The sequence below is a fragment of the Vanessa atalanta genome, chromosome 26 (genome assembly GCF_905147765.1).
Source record: "Vanessa atalanta chromosome 26, ilVanAtal1.2, whole genome shotgun sequence".
Taxonomy (NCBI): Eukaryota; Metazoa; Arthropoda; class Insecta; order Lepidoptera; family Nymphalidae; genus Vanessa; species Vanessa atalanta.
Genome location: NC_061896.1, coordinates 7,422,867 through 7,440,986, shown reverse-complemented (window position 1 = coordinate 7,440,986; position 18,120 = coordinate 7,422,867). Strand labels below are relative to the sequence as shown.

Below are 18,120 nucleotides of genomic sequence, written 5' to 3'. Positions count from 1 at the left end.
ATTCATAGAAATTTTATCTGTTTATCCATAAAAAATATTTTAATTGTAAGGTGTAACAAATGAATATTATTAAAAGTGATATCATTGTTTTATATATGGAAGACTATTTATAATATAATCAAGATTGTGCATGACAAATATTTAATTATGACTATCAATAATTTGACGAATATCATGACAAATATTTAATGATTGACTTTTAATTATGATATTTAAAAAAAAATCTGACATAATAATTCATAATATAAAAACTAGGCTTTTAATATGGGTAATGGTTTAAGATTTTACTGAATAGTATTGTATACAAGAAAGAATTCCTTTTTATGAAACATTTTTTGTCTTCTTAACAATGTTTTGATATTTTCTAATTAAGTTTTATTAATATTTCTTTAAATTGTCAGTTTATATATTTAAAAAACTATTTTAATCATGATTGACAGCTGCATGCAATTTATATTATTTCATGACTAGGAATATTGTGGACTGAAAACTCAGTATCATAAGGTATAATCAAGAAAAAAAAACTATGACTTTAAACAATTAAGATATCAATATTTTAAAATTCTATTTTGTTTCTTAACAATGTGTTTAAATACAAATTTAGAAACTATTACTATGCAAATAACGCCCCGATTGCACTAATTTAATTGTTAAGACTTAACATATTTCCTGACTGCTCATGTAGTATCCATGCACTTATGAGTGAATTTATTTTGCACATGTGTCAGTTATTTTAAAAATCACTGAAAATATGTCTGTCTGAATGATGATGCAATTCGTGATAGTGAAAACATAATGAAAAAGTCGTGAATTAGATTTAACTCTTGTATGGTGGACGTTTGATAGTTAAGATGTATTACTGTAGTTGTTAAGGTCAAATTGGCAGAGTACTTATCCAAAAAATAATATATGGTTTAAATACGTATGTGTGTGTGTTAACACAAATAAAAGAAATTAAGATTTCATTTTTATATTTTGATATTTAAAACTTGATATTAATATATACATATGTATGTATTACACATACAGTCAGCACATGTGACTGACATAAAACGTAGAAACGTCGCGCTCAAATTCGATCTTCAACTTATTCTTACATAATGTTCAATACGAAACTTATAAAAATGATGTCATTTTTTTATTCTTCGTCCCAACAATAATTTTATTTGCACACACAATTACTATGGAAATGAAGTGTCATGAATGACGATTGATGATGACGGTATATGGTGTTAAAGTATCCAAGTTGCCCCTTTTCAATTCTTATTTACGTGTGTATGGTTTTTATTATAACATAGAGATTAATTTCTGTTTTTTCTGATGGTATGTAATAAAAATGTTGCTCTTTCATACCTATGTATGTAATTAAAAAGGATAGATAGGAAGTGTTATACAAAGTCCTTTCAAATCAAGGGAGTTTGTAAACCAAATAATTAGCGCCGGTAATATATTTAATACAGAATGGTTTTAAATGTATCACAAAAATTCAATACCACTGTCGTTGACCATCAAAAGTTACTTAAACATTTGTATAAGTTAAAATCTAAGTTTATTATACATCCTAAGTTTGATATATTGTTATTATATATTATTAGCTTGTTCATGAAGATTTATAATATGTTAGGACACCACCAACTGGTACTTTGTAGCTTGATGCCCTCTGTAGCTCTTCCAGGACACCTGTTAGACAAGCTGTAAATGATTAAAAGGACTAAAATACTTTAATTTAGTTTTTTTAAATTAATTTTAAGAAAATATGTAACTGATGACTTTGTCTTAAAATAATATTTTAAATATTTACATATAAGACAGGTAGGCTATTAAGTGCCGGATATTTAAAATGAATATTGAAAATAAACTACAATTACTAGGGAAACTTTTTTTTTATAAAAAAGTAGACGAAAGAGAAACTTATTCTTGAAAATAACATCATTGAGATGGGAACCCTCATCCAGACGTACACTCATCGAAAATGGATCTTAAATTTGTGAAAATATATTGCTTTTCGTATGGAGGAAATTTTTTCACTAATACACTACAGTATGAACAGTATTTTTAGCAGTTACACACCGCGAAAATTATCAAATTTTGATTTTAACGTACCTTAACATTGTTATATAAAATATAAGTATTTAAGAAAATTGCATTCAAAATGTCAATTAAAAGATACTAATTTTGATTTGGAACATGTGTTTATAAAAGTAATTATATTAGATGAGAGGTAAATTATGAAATTTTTAATGTATGAAATTATTCTTTTTATAAAATAGTTTTAAGGTTGATTGACAAAGAATTTCTGTTAAGTTTTTTTGATTGTTAATTTTCTTAAAGATTTTACCTTTGAGGTAATTAATGTTTTTTAATATTTTAAAGTACATTGTGTACTATATACCCTATGTATAAGTTTTTTAAAACAATTAAGTATAACAAATTGTTTTAAAAAAAATTTTTTACTTAAAAGTAATTGCACAATTTTTTGATAATAATATATTTTAGAAAAACTATGTGTTATTTTTTCTACCAACAAATGCCTATCTTCGAATGGACCTCATAGAATAATATACAAAATGGTGAATGTATGTCAGCACAGCTGAGTTTACTCTTAATGAACTCTGCATTACTGGCATTGCTTAAATATGTATCAGTAGTATGTATGTATATAACATCATAGTTCGTTAAGTATACGGGGATTTCCCGCAGACTTTATGTCGATTGACAGGAGAAATTTAAATTACTCTATGCTATAACTACAGCTACTCTGAATGTGTGCTTAAACAAGTGCACTCTATTCACTCCTTTATAGTCCGATGAGACAAAAAATCCGATACGACAAAGTGCGTGCAAAGATAGAACAAACACGCTTTCTTCAAATTCCGGGCTCTTGAGAACTTTTTGACAGAAAAAACTCAATAACTTGGTTGGTCCAAAACCTGCGGCTTATACCCAGAAGTTCTAGATCTGCGATATTAGAAGCTAGGTACTAGATCGAAAATACAAATAAATAAAATTATAAATTGCGTCTAATAAAGTTATAACTTTGAAATTGTCATTTTATTCAAATCAACGTTGGGGCAAGTTACATAGATTTGAACGTAAAGATAGGTTTAATTTATCGGAATAACAAAACTTAAAAGTAATTATATATTTATTTAGAAATGTAACATTAAATATATATATATATGTTTTAGTATCCTTGAAAAGATCTTCCGAATTTATACTTTGCACCAGATTGCCTAGTCTACGATAAACTGCTCCCTATTTATAACCAACAGCCACGGTCAAAACTATTTTAGTTTATTTTGTGTCGCGAAATACACGCGCTTGTTGGGCTCTCATATAACGTTTTTATTCAAAATCTGTTAAAATGGCGCCATATGATTGGCCTATAGATACTGAGAATTATCCTGTTATGCGTATAGTTACACCGCGAAATGTTGAAATGTGTGCAATTTATGGAATGTAAGTATTACCTGTTTGTTGGAGATCATACTGTTTTTTTTTCGGTTTTTGATTTCGAATAGTCAAATAATACTCGTATATGATCAAAAAACCTTTTTTTGTATGAAGTAATATACTGTTTGCATTGCGGTGTTCGTTTTTATTTTTAACAACGACGTAAATAAAATCAGTTTAAAATCACTTCAAAATAAATCAAATTATAAAATATATTTTTTGCAATTCATTTGAAAAGTTATTGTAACATATCTATTACTTTTCACCAAAATATTTTTTCGAATAAAGTGCGGATAGAAAACCATGACAAATAAAAGCGAACTTTGCAAATACACATGACAGATGTCATTTCCTCTTATCAATAGACGTCAATTTAAAAATAAAACCTTCAGAAGTTCAGACTTCAGTTTTAGTTTTCCCTTCAGTCAAAATATACAAACATTTGGTTATGAAAAATTCATTGTGATATTAAGTATTAAATTAATTTAATAAAAAATGAGTACAACGTCTACTAGACCGGCTTCCCAATCCCAACATTCGTCCGTACGTAGCGAGACAGCCCGTAGCGCTGTAAACATATCGGACGATGAAGAATATTCGACAAAACCCGAATTTATTTACGGTGGACCGTTTATAAAAGTGGAAAAACCATGTCCGTTTTTAAATACGGCTACTCCAATGAACGTTCAACTACAGGGAACTTTCAAAAAGTATGTATTAAAAATACTGCGCATTGAATTCATATTTTATTTTTATTATCAAAGATTAATTATGTACACATTTTATTGATAGATAAATATCGTAAATAATAGCAATATGTAATTAAGACGGTAATATTCTATGCTTATAGATAAACAGCAATATTACTGTTCAAAATTGTATTATTATTGTGACATATTATAAAATGAAGTGCCTGTCGCGTCTCTCTGTCTGTTTGTTTGAATGCGACAAACTCATAAACTATGGAACGGATTTTCGTACGATTTTGCCCACAGAGAAATCCATGTGGAAGGTTTAATTTTATAATTCATTATTTTTTTGTGTAAATTACCTGAAATACAGCTTCATAAACTGAAAGAGTTGTTTGTATAATGTTTATGTAGGACCACATTCAACCCACAAAGCTGGTATTGGTATTTAGTATATTTTATTATATAATTTAGAATTTCAACATTGTTAATACACCATTAACCAGTCAAATTATTTTGTAATACTATAAAATATTATTTAATTGAGACACTGAAAATATTGCCAAAAAAATAATTATAAATCTTTGATAAATTTTTTTATACCTATCTACGACACATATTTGCCATACACTGATTTAATGTGATATCTTTGCAATCTTTTCTTGGATACAATAAGAGTTAAAAAGCCTGCTTTTTTATATATATAAATGTCTTGTATTGTCATTAAAACGATGTCCAAATTGCAAAGTGAAACCAGTATTAATTTTTAATTAAAATATAATTTATTTTATATAACAGAATTATAATTAAATAAATATATATTTAAAGTATTTACTTTTTTAAATATAACTATATGACATATTAAAGATACATTAATATGTTTATCTACTTTAGAGATCTACAAACCTTACAATAAAATCAATTCTTGTAATTGGTGATTTTTTTAAATTTGCTCAAATGTCTTACCACTGATTATCATTATATTATAAATGCGAAAGTATTTATTTTTGTCTGTGTTTTTGTTTATTGCTTTTTCACAACCAAACTACTGAACCAAATTTTATGAAATTTTAAAAAATAAATTTTCAAAGTTTTTAAAATAGTAGTCTACCAGAGTAGTACGATAAAAAAGCATGAATACGAATTTTACTAAAAATATCTAATTTATATTTAAAAATACGAATGCTGTTTATTGTGTTACGCATTTTCGATTACTTATCATAAGCCCGGATAGCTCAGTCGGTAGAGCATTGGACTTTTAATCCAAGGGTCCAGGGTTCAAGTCCCTGTTCGGGCGGCCAAATTTTTTCTTGTTTTTTTTTCCAATATTTTTCTTAGTATTATATTTATTTTTATAACGAATATATAATGTTAATAATACGTCTGTGATAGGTCTTTTTTTTTCAATATTTTTATGTAATAATTTTTGAAATTTTCATTACTAGTATAGAAGTTTTATATTATAATAAAAAAACAAAGCTAAAAATATGCAATACTAAAGTATAAGTTAGGTAAAGTAAAGTAAGCAAAGGATCCCTTTACGTACTATACGCCGCTTCGTCTATATCTTACAGACTTTTAAGGTAAACTCAAAATGATTTTTTTTATTATATCAGCACTTGTCACTTGTCAGTATTATACAAGTTATATTATATCAGTATATATGTTACACAAGTAGACGTTTCTGAACGTTTTTTGGAACCTAATTTGTAAAGGTTAACAAAATAAACAAGAATGCTGTTCTAAAGTTAACGTAACTAAATTTATTAGAATGTGTGGTTAAAATTTAGCATCTTTAACTTCCTAAGATTTGAATTTAGAACATAGTGATTAGTCTTATTAGAATTTAGAACATAATGAAGAGGTTTTTTTTTTATAAAAATGATATTTAATCTTTTAGTTCGCTGCAAGGCGACAAAATATACACACCGCGGCTTTTGATTTTTTTTATTATTATAAAATAAGACAAGCTCTTACTTGTACCATTTTGTCCCTCTACCTACACTGTCATGACGTCAGCTTGGTCATTGGTTGTGGTGACTATATATAATACAAGTTTTCATTCATATCTTCAAAAAGACGCAATTGTTAGGTAACTTGCAAACATACTTTCGTGTTTATAATATTATTTAAAATGGCCTTAATATTATCTTTTAAATTATTTAATCAGTCCTGTGTAGGACTACACTACTCTAAAGCCAGGAGTCTTTATCCAAAAAGTATTATTTTAATTTATAATAAGATTTATTGATTCATTATGTTTTAATAAATTTGTTAAATAGTAAATTGATTGAATTTTCTGGTATCTTATTATATATATACCATTGCCCAAAACATTCTCTGCCCCATATGCAAGCATAAAGCAGAGGTTAGGTACAAGTTCGTTTTTATTTCTTGTATTAATAGTATGTATATCAGCTTTTATGGAATATTTTTGTATATACTTCCGTATAAACATGATTATATTTCCTTAATAATAAATCATGATATGTTATTTTCAGGAGTTTCGCGTATTACTCGTTGAAGGAACGCTTACCGATTATTTTAACAAAAGTCATCGATTACTTGTCTCGTGAAGGTTCAAAGATCAAGTCCGCAAATAGTGCCGTAAGTTGTGAATTATATGTCAACCGACACACGGTTTGACATCGAATTATTTTCTTCCTAACATGCTCTAACTTATTAGAAGATATTTCCCTTAGTCACGCCATAATTTGATAACGATTTTACCGATTTAATTTATCTGATTTTTAAAGTTTTCTAATGCTCTGTAGAAAGTTCTGGAAAGAAAAAATTTGCAAATCGGCCGTGTTTGCCTAATTAACAGTTTACAGGGGTTTTCGAATATAGGAACTGAGATGGGACTTTGGGCCGATAAAATATACAAAAGCCGGAGATATCACAATTTTTTTTTGTAATTTCGTGTAAGGCAAATGACCACTCACAATGACAATGTAAGTGGTAGTGGAGTCCAAACGCGATGACAGTCAATACAGTCAGGAACTACACTCGCCGTGCTATCATTAATAAAACCAAACCAAACCAATAAAATAAAATATTTTTTATATTCCAATATAATTCAATATTACTAACTTTTTAATTCTCTTTCAGTCCGACGAAGACATCCGCGGCTACATCCAATACATAACTAAGCTCAAAAACGATTTAGTAACAAACAAGAAATACGACCTCTTGACCGTCGATACACCGGAAGCGAGGAAGTGGAACGAATGGATTTCAAACACAGAGAATCAATATTACTTTACCAATATATGGGTCTTTTCTGAATGCTACGTGTATAGGAGGCTTAGGGAAGGTTGTGAATTGAGGTCAGTATTAAATAATATACAAATCAAAATCTGTAAACTTCTTGCATTTTGTGCTACTGTGTTCGGTTTGAAGGGTGAGTGAGCCAGTGTAATTATGGGCATGAGCCGGGATATTATCTTTAGCGATCCTTGGTTTTAATGTCCTTTAATCTACTTCTTTCTCTATATGACGCAGTGGTTAGAACAGGTGAATCTTACCCGAAGATTGTGGGCTTAATTGTGCTTAATTTGTGTTTATAATCCATGCTATAAAGGAAAACATCGTGAGGAAACCTGCATGTGTCTAAATTCAATCAAAACAGCGTGGTATTTCACTACGTTGTTCCAATCCTTCTCTTGAGCTCCAACCCTTCTCCTTAAAGAAAGAGGAGGCCTTAGCCCAGCCATGGGAGATTTACAAGCTGTTACTTCACTTATATCTATCCGAGATAGCTCACAACACGTTAAACAGAGTCAAAGATGGTGGAAGAAACTCTAAACAGTCTCTTCTAGAGACTTATGACCATAATACTAGAACTATATGTGTGTGTTCGTTTTGCCTCGAATATCTTATAACAAATAATAATATTGATCTGAAATTAATATTAGTTTTTTTTATTTAAATAGTAAAATGTTTAAAAATTGTCTATGTCTAAATCCTGTCTTTGAACATTGACAGATTAGATTGACAGTAAATAATCACTAAAGAACAATTTAACAACTAATTAATGATGATTATACAAACTGTTCTAAATTTAAAAATGGAATTTGTTTGGGTGACATTTATATTGTTTTTTTTTGTTTTTTATAGCAAAGGTCTACAAAACTTCGATCCCTTCGATGAGCAAAAGGAACAGTCGTTTGTTAACAGTTTGGAGCCTATGTGTGTAGTCGCAGACAAACTTATGACAATGTTGCCTCCCAGTGACAAGGACAAGAGGAAAGCTGACTTCATGACACTATTGAAGGTAGCTATTTTATGATAACCTCAAGCGAGACCAGACCACCATGTAGGACTGTACTATAGTGCACAAGTGTGTGCGTACACAGGTAACACTATTCCCTCACTCACTCACTCATTAGATTATTCAATGGATGAGTGAGTGAGAGACACGACCAGAATGAGTTCAAGCTTATGGCTTTGTTTAGATTCTGGGCAGTTACTGTGAATTTTTCGACTCAAGAACCCAATAACTATTTATCGCCCTGACATGGTTTTTTTTATGTTATTACTAGCTATGCCCGTGACTTCGTGCACGTTTGAATTTAACAAAAAAGTTTTTGTTGTAGCCTAAATTACTCCTTATTACATCAGCTATCTGCCAGTGAAAGTCCCGTCCAAATCGGTCCAGTCGTTCCAGAGATTAGCTAAAACAAACAGACAGACACTTATGTGTATATATACATTAGTATCTTACAACCAATGTTGTAAGATACTAGGCACAAAAAATTACTTCCTTGGAAAAAGCTTTCTTCATAGCAAATTACATCGATTTCGATTCAGCAACAGACAGAGAGACAAATACTTTTGCATTTATAATATCAGGATAGATTTTATTGTAGATAATTAACAGAATACGAATTTATGAATAGTACAAGAATTATTGCTTAAACCTCTTTAAACTAGATACATAGACTAATAAAATCAAATCAAATTATGCTTTATTCAAGTAGGCTTTTACAAGAACTTTTGAATCATCATTTACCAAACTATATTAAGTGAAGCTACCACCGGTTCGGAATGTAGATTCTACCAAAAAGAACCGTCAAGAAACTCAGTAGTTTCAAAGTCAAAGTCAAAAATCTTTATTCAATATAGAAGTGTTTACACTTGCTTATTGATTGTCAAAAATCTACCACCGGTTCGGAATTTAGCACCTCGGACCTGAGAAGAACCGGCGAAAGAAACTCAGCGGGATATATATATATATTTTTTTATTAAGTTTATTATTTTATTAAGTTTGTCTTACAGCATCTAAAAATACAGTCATGTTAGTTAAATACAATTATATATGTATGTAATGTATCCTGCCTGATTGAATCTATCCTGTTTCAGATTTGTCTATGGGCGAACAAGTGTGACCTGTCGCTGTCCATGGGGGAACAGGTGACGCTGAACTCGGCTGACGGAAGCAGTGGCGTGAAAAAGATCATAGATCCGTTTCAGATAGTTAACGATCTTAAGGACAAGGTTATATGGTTCAAATTTGAATAACATTGTTAATAAAGTCTTGATAGATTAAAAATGTATAGACAAGCTAAAATAGGTTGTATATGTGATGAGATGGTTCAGTTAGTAGAGCTTGTGGATATTAAACGGTGATTTTGGCTTCGAACTCGAAGTAGCCCCCCCCCCTGAATTTCACTTGATTAATTTAACTTTCTGGTAAAGGATACAGCGTTAACCAAAACCTATTGGAGCAGTGTGGTGGAATGCACCACCAACTTCCATCCTACCATCCCATAGGATGGCATATCCCTAGAAGATGTAAACTAGAGGCTAATGTTTTTTTTTTTTTATTTCAGTTACTAGTGGACGATACTGCCAAGATCAGTGATCTAGTTGTAACGAAGGCTGAAGCGATGGCTAAAACTATAGAAGGGGTGAGTGTAAAATAAACCTCGTGCAGCTTGCGTGTGCAGCTCAAACGTTACATGATGAAACGTGGTACTAATAGCTTAATTACTTAGTTAATACACTCGTTTCCGTCAATTTTAACATTTCATCGTTATGATTTCATACAATAATTTTTTAAATTTTAATAAGAATTCCACCTCAGGGATACATTCTTAAATATGAGTTTTTTAATATAATTGCAGAATACGAATTTAAAAACGAAATGCAGTTGCAATAGGCTGGCAACACTCGCCGGGTTGCCGCCTTGTAAACAAGAGGTTTTATGCTATACTATAAATATTGTTACGTAGATAATGACGTTAGTTGATTTTTAAACGATTAGCACAGTAGCTACACCGTGTAGATCTGTAGAAACTTTTTTTTTTATCTTTTTAAGCTTAAGGACGCAGGTTTTAACTTTCTACTATTAGATTTTTTGTTAAGATTATTATTAATAATTCTAAATATTTAGTAACTTTTTTTAAATATTATTTGTAATTTATAATAATAAAATTAGAACTCGTGTACGTTTATTTAAATACAAGCAACATTTTAATACCGATAGCATAATAGTTACCAGTGCAAAAAATAATAGTTTTTTTTTAATTGTAACAATGTATTATGTTTGTGTAATTCGTTATGTGGAGTTGTTATAAAGTATGTGCTCAGTATCCTGTAATGTACAGTGCTGTGAAGAAGCCAAGCCCTCCGAAGAGGGGGCGGCCGAGGGGGAGGCTCAGCAAGCGCCTTGTCCGGGGAAGCTGACCGTTCCGCCGACTGTTATGTTCGGTGAGACACTTAAATATTTATATTAATTTTCGTAAGTAATGTGTGCGTGCGTGTCTTTCCATGTCTGTGTTCGTGTTTTATGAAGTTATTTTCACCTTTTTATCGTATACATTTTTTTTGAATTTATTATACTTTTAAAGGTATATTTTCTTGGAGTTTCTTGTTTCTGGTCAATTAGTCATATTATCTATCTATCTTTACTACTTCGTTTTTTTTTTTTTTTTTATGGCATTGTTTGGTGGACGTGCATATGGGCCACCTGATGTTAAGTGGTCACCACCGCCCATAGACAAAGGCGCTGTAAGAAATATTAACCATTCCTTACATCACCTATGCGCCACCAACCTTGGGAACTAAGATGTTATGTCCCTTGTGCCTGTGATTACACTGGCTCACTCAAAACGGTTACGTTTTTTGTTTGTATTGACTAACCGAAAAACAACTAATTCAAAAGATAAAACTTTATATACAGAAATTTTTAATGTATAGTATATTTAGTGATTTTTTTATAGGTATATTAATGTTTCAAGATGTATATTCTATATGTATATATGACATTGTATGTCTATAATATTTTATTGGTATCGTCGCAGACATCGTGTGCGACAACGCCGGATACGAACTGTTCGCGGACCTCTGCCTCGCCCACTTCCTCGTGTCGCAGAATATTGTCAAAAAGGTGAATTCAGAACGAATCAATATATAAAACGACTCGAACGATATATTTTTATATGTAACGTCTTGCCTCTCGCTTTTATCCAATTCGTGAAAAGGGACGGAAGTGTGTAACAAAAAAAGGGGGGAGTCGCACTATTTCATTTGGCCAATTAGCGCGCGGTGATAGAGTTACCGTCAGATGGTACCAACACATTTTACGAGGATGTTGATGTTACTTATTATCTTTGAGATATCTGATGTTACAAATCATATACGACTACCGTAATGCTACCTGGTGGTTCGAACACGTGGTACTTTTTTTAAGTTAGAGGTGACAAACGAGCTGGAGGCTTACCTGATGGAAAGTGTCTACCACCGGCCATGGACATCTGCATCGCCGGGGCGCTTGCGGGTGCGTCGCCGGCCTTTCAGGAAGGAGTACGCTCTTTTACTGCGGTACTGAGCGCCGCTGTGTTTTGACATGTTAACTAATTTATAAATATATTCGTATAGTACGACACCATTTTAATGTAGCATCGACAAATTAAAAAAAACAGCCAGTCGTTTATTTGGCGAGTGTGTGTTAGTCCAGTCATTACATCGGGAAAAACGTGTGAGGATTGCAATTGAACCGCTCCCCAAATTTTTGCATCTCTCTCGATATCCTAATAACGGTGAACGATACGTGGAAAATGCAAAGAAACGTAATTGTAGATCGTAAAAAAAGCAACAAAAAAGTATTCTGCATATATTTACGTGTCTCAAAGGAGAACTGAGTTATTATGAAAAATAGAAATTTAACCCTTTTTTTCAAGATGGCGAAAATTGCACAAAGCTTTTTCGAATTCAATATTTGGATTTCTCGGTTCATTTGCATATCCAAATGTATGTAAGAACTGGACTATTCGGTTACATGACATTAAAAATTATTACGTTTGCTTAAATGTCATTTTCGCATAAGAAATAGATAGAGATTGATGATTTTGAAGACGCTCTTAATTGGATGTGATCGGTTTTGCCGACGCTACATCTCTAAGCTGTGTCGTACTATAGTCTTCTGTATGTTACGATGTGTTCCCAGGTTCGATTCCACGTGAAGAGGATACCGTGGTTCGTGTCCGACGTCACGCCTAGAGATTTCAAGTGAGTCGATATTTTTTAACGATTTTTTATTTAATAAATGGTACTAAAACTGATATATCGTCTATTCAAATCGATGAACGAATGAAGATACACAAACGCAATTGTGTAGCCCAGCTATAAAATCAAAATCAAAATATCGCAGCCCCGGTGCGAGACCGACACTTTTGCAAAGATTTAAATTTTCCGGAAGCAACCCATAGGTGCAGTTTCCGTAAGATGGCGTGAGTGTCGTTACGGTTTTGGCGCGACACACGGCGACTCTTGGGGAATGTCAAAGTTTTAGATGTTTTTCCTAAAAAATTACATTTTCGCAAAAGTGACGACCTCGCACCGGGGGGCGGGAGGATTTATCAAGTGAGGTATCAAGTAGACTCATAGAATCACTTTAGAATCGTCTTGTTACTGTGTTGAATTTAGTTTAAAGCTCCCATACCGTGTATATCCTATGCACTACAAACAGCTCTCGATTAATATACATATATATCTATATTTATAATATAACACCTCCGTGGTCGAGTAGTGTGTACACCGGTTTTCATGGGTAAGCCACTCCGAGATCCCGGGTTCGATCCCGGCCGGGTCGATGTAGAAAATGTTCATTAGTTTTCTACGTTGTTTTGGGTCTGGGTGTTTGTGGTACCGTCGTTACTTCTGATTTCCATAACACAAGTGCTTTAGCTACTTACATTGGGATCAGAGTAATGTATGTGATGTTGTCCAATATTTATTTATAATTTTTTTTTAACACTATTCTTGTATATATTTGAATGGCTTTGCTTTTATAATATAAACATACATATATAACATTAATAATTGTATGTTTTATTTTTCAGATACGTTATAAGGTCGTGCGCTCAAGCGAACTATAGTCGAGAAGTTCCAGTGGAAAGTAAACCAGGTGGGGGAGACTGTACAAATATTGACACTTAGGTATTATCTATAAAGTAACAAGTCCTGACTGATTGATGATTCATCTTTACATAAGCAGTAACTGTAATTTTCCCACTGCTGGGCTAAGGCCTCCTCCCCCTTTGAGGAGAAGGTTTGGAGCATATTCCATCACGTTGCTCCAATGCAGGTTGGTGGAAATGATTCATCTTTGCCGAGTGTAAGCTAGGCCGTGAAATTTGATGGGAAGAGTCGTTTTATTAAGTCGACACACACAAGAAGGGATTTTGGGAAATTCAACCCCTAAGGGGATGAAATAGGGGTTGAAAGTTTGTATGGAAGTTCGTCATTTTTTAAGGTAGAAAGATGTAATTTTATTTTTGGGATACTGATTAAAAATGAGTAGATACGTATTTACGCGTTTCTGGATGTTCTACCCTAAGGGGTGAAATACGGTGTGTATTATAATGTGGTATACAATGAGGTCTGAAATTAACGTAATATTTTAAGTTCATCTGTAAATATATTCAACTTCCGAGTTAAAGCCGTTTTTTTTTCATTTTCCAGAAGGCGAAACAGAAGCGTCTGAACCAGAAGGTCTTAGAAGCGTAAATTCTAATAGTCTGGTGAATCTCGGCGGGATCTGGCGCAAGTTAGTTGACGACGGCACATTTGTTGTTATGGTAACTTTATTCATAAATCCAAGTAATTATTTCTGAATAAAATGAATATTTTATAATTTCTATGTATGCAGACGGCCCCTGTTGTGTAGGCCCCCTGTGTTTTGACACCTGGGGCCAATGTCGGATTTAGAGGCCCAGGGGCAATAAAGGAATGGAGAATCAAGAACTTTTATTTTGCTGGGTATCCCAATATTTTATACCGGGATGGATTAGATCCTAATACAATATAATTATGTAGATATAGTATTTACCTAATTAATCATTATAATTTAAATGTTGAAGTTGTTTACTCGTCAATGTTTTGATGTTATTTTGGGGGCCTTTCTTTTGTAGAGGTTCAGAGTTTTAATAAACTCTAAATCCAGACTGCATTGTGTCCGTCTCATAACTGGGAAACAGTGCTAAAGGCTTTTGTGGAATCTGTAGAAACGAACAAATGGCGTACACAGAGAGAGATACTTTGTGGTACACATACTACTTGGTGGTAGGACTAGAGAATGAGATTGATGGTCACCATTACCGCAACATAGACATTGGTGTTGGAGGATATATTAACCACCAACCTTGGGAACTAAGATGTTATGTCCCTCGTGCCTTTAGTTACACTGGCTCACTCACGTTACAGTTTGGCGGTAGGATATATGATGAGTGGATGGTACCAACCCAGATGGGCTCTAAAACGCCATGTGAATATAGATTAAGAAGTAAGAACCTATATTAGTAAAATATAGTTGCTATTTTATTTTATAAGTGATATATCTGTGTGCCCCCCCCCCCAGTGTGACGACTTCTGGACGTCGCCCCATGTGTACAAGGACATGAAGCAGCACGACCCGGACCTGTACCGGAAGCTGCAGTTCGCGGTCGCCGTCATGTTCAAGGGAGACTTGAACTACAGGAAGCTGTTGGGGGAGAGGAACTGCAACCCCACGCTGGCCTTCGAGAGCGCTCTGCAGGGTAATCGCCGCTCTATTTTATGAAATTCTGACGGACATCTTGGTTATACAAATGTTTCACTAAATTATTTAGAACTAATTCTTCAGAATTATTCAAATTTGTTCCGTTTAGAAAAAAAAAGACTTTTAAATAGCTATGAATAATTAAAGATTATCAGTTTTTAGACACAAAATATTTAAAAGATTTTTTTAATTCAATTTTTTTGGAAATCGTACATAATTTTATTAGAAGACATTTTTGAGCAGGATTGTACAAGCCCGGATAGCTCAGTCGGTAGAGCATTGGACTTTTAATCCAAGGGTCCAGGGTTCAAGTCCCTGTTCGGGCGGGCCGTACTTTTTTTAACTTTATAAACTTTTAATAAATTAATTTGAATTAATAATTTTGTTACGTTTATTTATTTATTTCATTTATTTTAGTTAAAAAATCTATTTAATTATCTACTTAACATAAAAACTTATCCTAGCGACTAGCGTACCGCCCCGGCTTCGCACGGGTACAATGCTGATACTAAATATACTACAAGTCTTATAACGTTCACAGTTTTTTAGTCGTTTCTGCGTTTTAATCTGTAATATCTTCGAAAGTATTCATTTAAATTGTAAAGGGCCATATTGATCTATATTAAATACACAATGTATTTAAGCTACTTAATTGGATAAGGATTAATGCTGTATTACTTATAATCGTTTCGAAAATAAGACATCATTTCCCGTAAAAAGTAAAGTATAAATTGATGATAGTATGAATGGGTATGCTTGCACGAAGCCACCGAGTAAAATAAATTAAAAAGTATATTATAATTAGTCAGTTCCCAGTGCCATTTGGATGTGTTTCATGTACGATGTCTCCCGAGCCAGGGTTCACGCCGGCGCCGCTGGTAGCGCTGCGGACGGTGAAGGCCGACCTCGTCTGCGGGCTGCCCAAGGGCAAGTGGGAGCAACTCAACGGCATCGACGACAAGTGGATGGAGAAGGGAGACTACGGGTGAACGACTTTTATTTTAATACGTGATTTTACAAGACTGTTGTTTTTTTAGTAATATAAATATGTTATACGATTGTATACGATTTAAAATTAGCCATAGATTTCCACAATTTTTATTTAAATAAAATCATCGGTTCATAATAGGCAATACTAAAATACTTATTAATAAAAATAAAAACTAAAATTCTAATATAAGATTTTAAAATGTTGGAGCTCGATATTTCGACATTATCCAACAAATGAAAATAAAAGACATGGTAAATATCCCGTTTTAAATATTGTTAGTAATAAAATTCTAATAATCAAATGAAGAATATTATTTTTTTATTTAAATTTTAATATAATATCCTATATTTTTAATCATCTTCGGCATTAATATAATAAAATGATATTTGTTCCAGTGTGATCCAGCTGTGCGCCAAGACGGAGGCGCTCAAGGCGTCGGAGAGGCCGTGCGCGCCGGACGGAGAAGTCGGTACGGGACTTTGGAGTATTCGACTACCGGTTGACAGTAGTTTCCTTACTGGATGTTTACGGAACTGACGTAGGACATTGACATTGAGATTTACCTTGAGGATTTTAAATCAGACTCATTATATTATATACAGAAGATTTAATAGCAGAGTTTTAAAACGAAACGAAATAGCTATTACTTCTCTTTTGTCATAAAACCTTTTTTTTTTCATTAGTTGCAATATATATTAAGGATATTTTTTTATTTGTATATATTATTAAAATATTTTTTTTTGTTTCAGAGGACGTGTAAATCATTTTTTCTAGTAAAATTAATTCCAAGAATTATGCAGATATCACCATATTTGCTTATGAAGCACATCATCTTTATCTATTTTATTAATATTATACTTGTACATTGTTGAAAATAAAATCTTTTGAAAATCATGATGTTTTTTTTTTAAACACAAATGTAGTAATGGTAATGGCGGAAATTATAAACGTCACAGTGATATAATTATTTAATTCGCACGTGACACAGGCGAAATAATCTGTCCCCTCTCGGCACAAATAGAAACCAAATTAAAAAAATAATTAATTAATAATAACTTAATTCTAAATCGGTCAAAATGACCGACCTAATAAATACATGTATATTTTTATAGTATTTAGGCTTAAAATCAAATTTGGTGACTGACCGCATCTGGAAGAATAATTTATTTTCAAAAGAAATCTAGTGATTCCAGATTATTATAAAACTTTCAAAGAAATAAAACCAGGATTTCAATAAATTAAATGTAGTCAAACTCTTCTTGGAAAAAGTTTTGTATTTATTTTCTGTAATTAAGATTTCAATTAGTATCGCTTAAAAGTAGTTTAAAGCGATTAATAATAATATATCAAACTTTAGATATAATATTATTTGGTACTTTTCAAGTTGTAATCTCACTAAAAGTATTGTTGTCTAGCAGATGACAGATGTTTTGCTTTATTTGCAATAAGAGCGGTTTCGTAGCGCGTCCAAGGCGCTCTAAACATGTGAGTACAAATTTGTTTGACTATGTATTTTTTTTTTTTTTTTACATTAGCAGCCTGTAAATTTCCCACTGCTGGGCCAAGGCCTCCTCTCCTTTCGAGGAGAAGGTATGGAACATATGTGGAATATACGCTGCTCCAATGCGGGACAAAGACGATAAGCGATTATAAATTTGCTTCGTAGCAAGTCTGTATGAAAATAATTGGTCTTTGATCTATCACATTATAAAGAGTTGACGTATTGCATTAAATGATTTGGAAGAAGATGAAGTTCAAAATAAATAATTTTGTCAAGGGAAGAGTATTCGACTTGCGTTGATGATTCGGGGCTTGCGCGCCCAAAGTGGACTTAAAAGTGTATTTGCTACTCTGGTAATAAAAGTAAATTTATTTGAAAACCGTTTTATTAATTAATGATAATTACAAATAATGTATATTAAAACATAATTGCAACAATATGT

General features: G+C 32.3%; 1 protein-coding gene and 2 non-coding genes across 5 annotated transcripts; all 3 read left to right on the top strand.

Moving 5' to 3' along the window:
• Positions 1-3,322: 3,322 nt before the first annotated feature.
• LOC125073939 (damage-control phosphatase ARMT1-like) lies at positions 3,323-17,067 on the top strand. 3 transcript variants are annotated; one of them, XM_047685057.1, is made up of 16 exons: positions 3,323-3,459; positions 6,644-6,749; positions 7,254-7,471; positions 8,262-8,418; positions 9,507-9,641; positions 9,977-10,054; positions 10,271-10,345; positions 10,754-10,856; positions 11,450-11,535; positions 12,595-12,656; positions 13,490-13,554; positions 14,112-14,227; positions 15,007-15,184; positions 16,045-16,171; positions 16,573-16,646; positions 16,927-17,067. In XM_047685057.1, the coding sequence occupies exons 1-16, from the start codon at positions 3,365-3,367 to the stop codon at positions 16,935-16,937; spliced, it is 1,686 nt and encodes a 561-aa protein (XP_047541013.1). In that variant the 5' UTR covers positions 3,323-3,364; the 3' UTR covers positions 16,938-17,067. The 3 variants fall into 3 exon arrangements, with proteins under 3 accessions (XP_047541013.1, XP_047541011.1, XP_047541012.1); XM_047685055.1 differs by lacking the exon at positions 3,323-3,459 and adding an exon at positions 3,849-4,163; XM_047685056.1 differs by lacking the exons at positions 3,323-3,459; positions 10,271-10,345 and adding an exon at positions 3,849-4,163.
• Trnak-uuu lies at positions 5,367-5,439 on the top strand. The gene has a single exon. It is a non-coding gene; the product is annotated as a tRNA-Lys (tRNA).
• Trnak-uuu lies at positions 15,440-15,512 on the top strand. Its single transcript has one exon. It is a non-coding gene; the product is annotated as a tRNA-Lys (tRNA).
• Positions 17,068-18,120: the final 1,053 nt, after the last annotated feature.